At 35.9% G+C, this 4,887-nt stretch overlaps 1 protein-coding gene across 2 annotated transcripts; it reads right to left on the bottom strand.

Annotated features, from left to right (window-relative positions):
* Positions 1-737: 737 nt before the first annotated feature.
* On the bottom strand, positions 738-4,181 carry LOC115997093 (probable receptor-like protein kinase At1g80640). 2 transcript variants are annotated; one of them, XM_031236575.1, is made up of 10 exons: positions 3,971-4,181; positions 3,434-3,604; positions 2,929-3,182; positions 2,724-2,856; positions 2,546-2,609; positions 2,357-2,453; positions 2,105-2,207; positions 1,596-1,714; positions 1,428-1,517; positions 738-1,228 (listed from the first exon to the last, which is right to left on the bottom strand). In XM_031236575.1, exons 1-10 carry the CDS (start codon positions 4,020-4,022, stop codon positions 1,046-1,048), a joined length of 1,266 nt encoding a protein of 421 aa, XP_031092435.1. In that variant the 5' UTR covers positions 4,023-4,181; the 3' UTR covers positions 738-1,045. The 2 variants fall into 2 exon arrangements, with proteins under 2 accessions (XP_031092435.1, XP_031092445.1); XM_031236585.1 differs by having other exon boundaries at positions 2,929-3,107.
* Positions 4,182-4,887: the final 706 nt, after the last annotated feature.

Genomic DNA, 4,887 nt, shown 5'->3' with positions numbered 1-4,887 from the left:
TTCAATGTCTTCTGGTTAGAGAAGCACTAAACCTAGCTAACAAATTCAATCGAAAAATAATATCAAGTCTAGTGCAATTAGTAAGATAGAATAGAGGTTTTCAAAAAAAGTAAGATAGAATAGAGCCCTAATAACATTGAGATAAAGAACTTCAGGTTCTAGAACATCCTCAAACTCATACGATAAGAGATCGTCGTTATCATCATTCAGCATTGCATATCAAATAGTTATGAGTAACACTTGTGTGAGACCATCTCACGGGTCTCAATCCGTGAGACGGTTCGAATCTTTGATTAATGTGTCAGATCTTTGACCTCATTAATCAAAGATCCAACCTGTCTCACGGATTGAGACCCGTTTTTGCAATAGTTATATATTTTGCTAAAATTTAACCAAGAAAATCACCTTTTAAATCTGTAATAGCAAAGGATAAAACATTATTTTGTATTAATTAATACAGTTGTTATACCATGGACCATGGTCCACAATGCATTGTGGACCATGGGTCATGGTTGATACTGCAGTTGTGTTGAAAGGATACTGCGGTTGTGTTGAAAGGGAACTGCAGTTGCGCGGAACAGAGGCCGTGTCATCCATCTGGAACTACAGTTGTGTTGAACGGATACTGCAGTTGTGTTGAAAGGATACTGCAGTTGTGTTGAAAGTATCCTTTTAACACAACTGCAGTATCAGCTATGATCATGGTCCACAATATAATTTGCGTAATTAATAACATAGGTGTTAACTACTTTTTAGGTTTTCAATTAATATTAATATTGTTTTTATTATCCAATAGTATTATTATCAACCCATCCAAATGGGTTTTAAATACAATGGATTTGGCATATGTACATTAATGGAGGGACAAAATAACATTTGTGTTGCTTCATTCCTACAAGTTTTGGCAATTCCTCTTCTTATCAACTCTTGCAATGCTAAACATTCCACTGGTGGCTGCAGAGAACCATAAGGCCATAATCCACTAATCCCCCACAATGAGAATGACATTAAGCAATGCAAACACAAAATCTGCAGTATCTTGCAGCTATGCAAAAATTTCTTTTCTCAATTCTGAAGGCATAACAGCTGCAGAAGATGCGCGTTGCGTGATTCTCAGTGTTCCGCCCATCTCGATGGGAACGAGGGGGATAAGAGAGTGTAAAACGTCTGTTATTAACGGGCGATAGCTTGGCTCCGGTTGAACACACAACACTGCAACAGCAGCAACCTACACCGAGCCCCAAAACAAATTAAGACCCGCGGTTGGTTTCTGTAAGCCAATGCCACAATGCAAAGCAGGATTTATATATTTATTTTCAATAAGTGTAAAGTAGGATGATTCATCTTAGTCAAGAACCAGAATTTCTGAAATCTCGCAAAATGTTCAAGCCACAAGACTTAGTTTGGGATATCAGCTGTCGACAAACCTGATGTAAGTGCTTTAAATCCATTGTATTTTTTATCACAGGATCCACGATGCTCGGAAGCTTTGATCTATCTGTGAGCTGAGGCATGGCCTGCATCCCAGCCATAAATACTAAAGCGTTGAGCAAGTTTAACGAAATAAGTAACGAACGAATCTGAATGAATCTTACCCATGTGACAAGAGACTGGCACTGAGATGGTGCAAGTTTCTCGACAGGTCTTCTTCCTAGTAGAAGCTCCAAAAGCACAACACCAAAACCGTAAACATCACTCTTATCAGTTAATTTTCCTGGAAATGATATATACCAAATTCTGTGAGAAAATCAAATGAAATAGATCCCTAAACATGAATTACTTTTCTCTCCCCTAACCAGACAAGATTGTCAACTTTTATAAGTGATTTATAATGTTTGACTGCCCCTTGTTGGTTAAGGAATCATAATCATAAACTTCAGTAACCAGGTAAAATGACTACAATTAGAACATAGTAGGTATAAGTATGCTAGAGTTGAAATTAAAGGCCTGAAGAGCATTGACATTACATGTGCTGTTCTGTGATGAACAATAATTAATTCATTAAACCAAAGCTAAGGCAATATATATATTATTAATCAAGGAATATTCCCACTGTTGGGTTAGAAAATTAAACCAAATAAATTGAGGATTTTAGATCATATACCATCTAAAAGGTATTCCGGTGCTACATAACCTAATGTTCCCGAGAGCTTGATGTTATTTTTGTTTTGAGCCCCATCTGGTATGGCAAGACCGAAATCTGAAAGCTGAATTGAAGAAAACATCGAGAGGGGCCAGGGAAGATAGGCCGGGATGTTAGAAGAAGAATCGAAATTTAATTTCCCGCAATTAATAACATTACTACACACTATAGGTTTAACAAATCTTGATGAATTCAATTCAATTAATGCCTTACCTTAGCATTGAAGCTGGCATCTAGAAGAATATTAGAAGATTTCAGATCTCTATGGATAACTGGTGGGTTGCAGTGTTCATGCAAATATTCTAATCCCCTACTCAAACACTTGCAATTTGTTAATACCCAAAACCAAATTATTAAAACTAAATACCCACATGGTCTGTCTACTGCATTAATAACACCAACCTTGCTATATCGAGCGCAATTTTCATTCTTAGATGCCATGTTAAAGCCGATCCACGAGAAGGTCCTAATATAATCCCCAGTGATTTCAAGAAAACAAGATAGATAGTTAATTTAATTTGTGTTATTCATATCCCGATTTCTGCATTGCTTGAGATAGATAGCTAAGATTGGTAAGTACCGTGCAGATGACTTTCCAAGGACCCATTTTGCATCAATTCATAGACGATAATCCTTGTATCATCACGGATGCTATATCCCAACAACGAGATTATATTTGGGTGCTGCATTTTACTCAATAGCTCAACCTCAGTCTGCAATATCAAATCGATAGCTTAAAACCCATTAAAGAGAGAACTAACAGAGGTTTTGCAAAAAAATGGTACCTCGAATTCTTTTATTGCATCCTGAGTTATACCCTCGAGCTTCTTCACTGCTACATACAAGTTCTCTCCCAGCTTCCCCTTGTATACACACCCGAATCCCCCTTTCCCCAACACATTACTTTCCTCGAAATTATTTGTGCCCAATTCTAGTGCCTTGTAATCCATCAAAGAAACGCACCCTAATTTCCAGGAATTTGACTTCATTGAGTTGTATTTGCGAATATATTGTGATAATGCAAGACCTTTAACAACATCTTCATAACAAAACAAGAAACCTCAGACAAATTAAAGCATCCCAACAATAAACATCATATATAAACTAGCTAACAATTTTCATATTACTCCATCAAAGAAACGCCTTTTTGCCCAAAAATTCTCCTTCCAAGGAGTTGGATTTATATGGGGTCAGTGCAACACATTAAACAACTAACATCTTCAAAATAAAACCAAGAATATCAGAAAATTAAAATAAAAAGATCTATAAATTCAAGAAAACATACAGTACCTGAGCTATGAACACTGTCCTTGTGAGGTTTGTGAGCTTTCTTCCTATGATAAATCCATAAGCAAAATATGAGAAATATGATTAAACCCAGTACAGTTGAAGCAGCAATGAGTGCTATGATCAATTTCCTTCTGGGTTCCATGTTGTGCCCTTCACTTGCCATCTGGACCTCTGCTTATTAAAAGAATCAAGCACAAAAGCAGTCAATATTCATTGTTCAGACAGTCAACTTGGGTCAAAAAAAAAGGCAACCAATCTGGTCTAGACATAAAGGTAAAATGCAGGAGAACTAGTTTTGACTAAAGAGAAAGGCAAAACCAGCCTGGAATTAGGAGAAAACCAGACCTTTTGAAATTATAGCTTTTCCTCTTTCTTTCTTTCTTTATGGCATTCAAGAACTTGAATTTTACAAATTGTGATTATGTATAAACATCCTATGGCATTATTTTAGTACTGTAAAACACAAGAAACCAATAACATATACAATCATTTAAGCACAAAGCAACATGCATATGTATTGACATTGCATTTTTTTACCTGGAGAAAAGGTTGGTTTTGATGCATACAATGGTGTAGACACAGCAGACATGGAGGGAGGAAAGAGGGGAGGAAAATGTGTCAGCAGAGGAGATGATTCTCTGTCATTTCTCTTTATTATTTGCCCTTTTTTAATCACAAGATTAGCCTTACTACATTTGTTTTGTAAAGCTTGACTTCCTCTCTAACTATTTTCTATTGCTGCTATTGCTCAGCAATACCCAAAAGAAGAGTTAGAGAGCAAAGATGGGGAAATACAAATATATATATATATATAGAGAGAGAGGGGGGGGGGGGGGCACTTTCGTGTCAACTAGGGGCTCGAATAGAATCGGGAACTAATCAAAATCGTTCATTTGATAATATCTAATGAATCAGAAGTAATTTAAAAAAATGATTGCATTTTTGTAAGTAACTCAAACTTTGAAGTGTAAATGTTCAAGTAAAAGGTGCAAGTAACATCACTATAAATTCCAACCTTTAAAACTAGAGTGCAAATAAGTAATTGCCTTTCACATTCGCTTCAATTAATGGTAACGTTATTAAGTAGTGCACTTAATATTGTTGTTCGGGTGTATTTTATATTGTTATACTCTATATGATATTGTTAAGTGCACTCGATAGTGTTATTACATATACTTAAAGTTCTAGTTACTTACAACAATGCCATCGCGTTTTTCCATCTTTCACTGCTTTAATTTAAAGCCGATAAATCTTTCTAGATGGATGACTTTGATTGGTTCCTAGTATTCTCCTACGCATCCATTCTTATTTGATTTTAATTAATTTCACACACACACATATATATATATTGAGAACTAGTCTTCCCATGCGAACTACTTTGCGCATCTCATTATGCCCGATTGTGCAACTATTAATACCTGATTGTGTAACTTATAATAACTGATTGTACACTA

This window comes from Ipomoea triloba, chromosome 1 (genome assembly GCF_003576645.1).
Source record: "Ipomoea triloba cultivar NCNSP0323 chromosome 1, ASM357664v1".
Taxonomy (NCBI): Eukaryota; Viridiplantae; Streptophyta; class Magnoliopsida; order Solanales; family Convolvulaceae; genus Ipomoea; species Ipomoea triloba.
This window is presented reverse-complemented; position numbering and strand designations above follow the sequence as displayed.

Excerpts from the sequence above, each read along its gene's own strand:
- LOC115997093 (XM_031236575.1), bottom strand. The coding sequence starts at position 4,022 with ATGTCTGCTGTGTCTACACCATTGTATGCATCAAAACCAACCTTTTCT. Across the intron at positions 2,857-2,928 it reads ATGCAATAAAAGAATTCGAG|ACTGAGGTTGAGCTATTGAG; the intron begins GTACCATTTTTT and ends TTGATATTGCAG. Across the intron at positions 1,518-1,595 it reads GCCAGTCTCTTGTCACATGG|GCCATGCCTCAGCTCACAGA; the intron begins GTAAGATTCATT and ends GCTGGGATGCAG.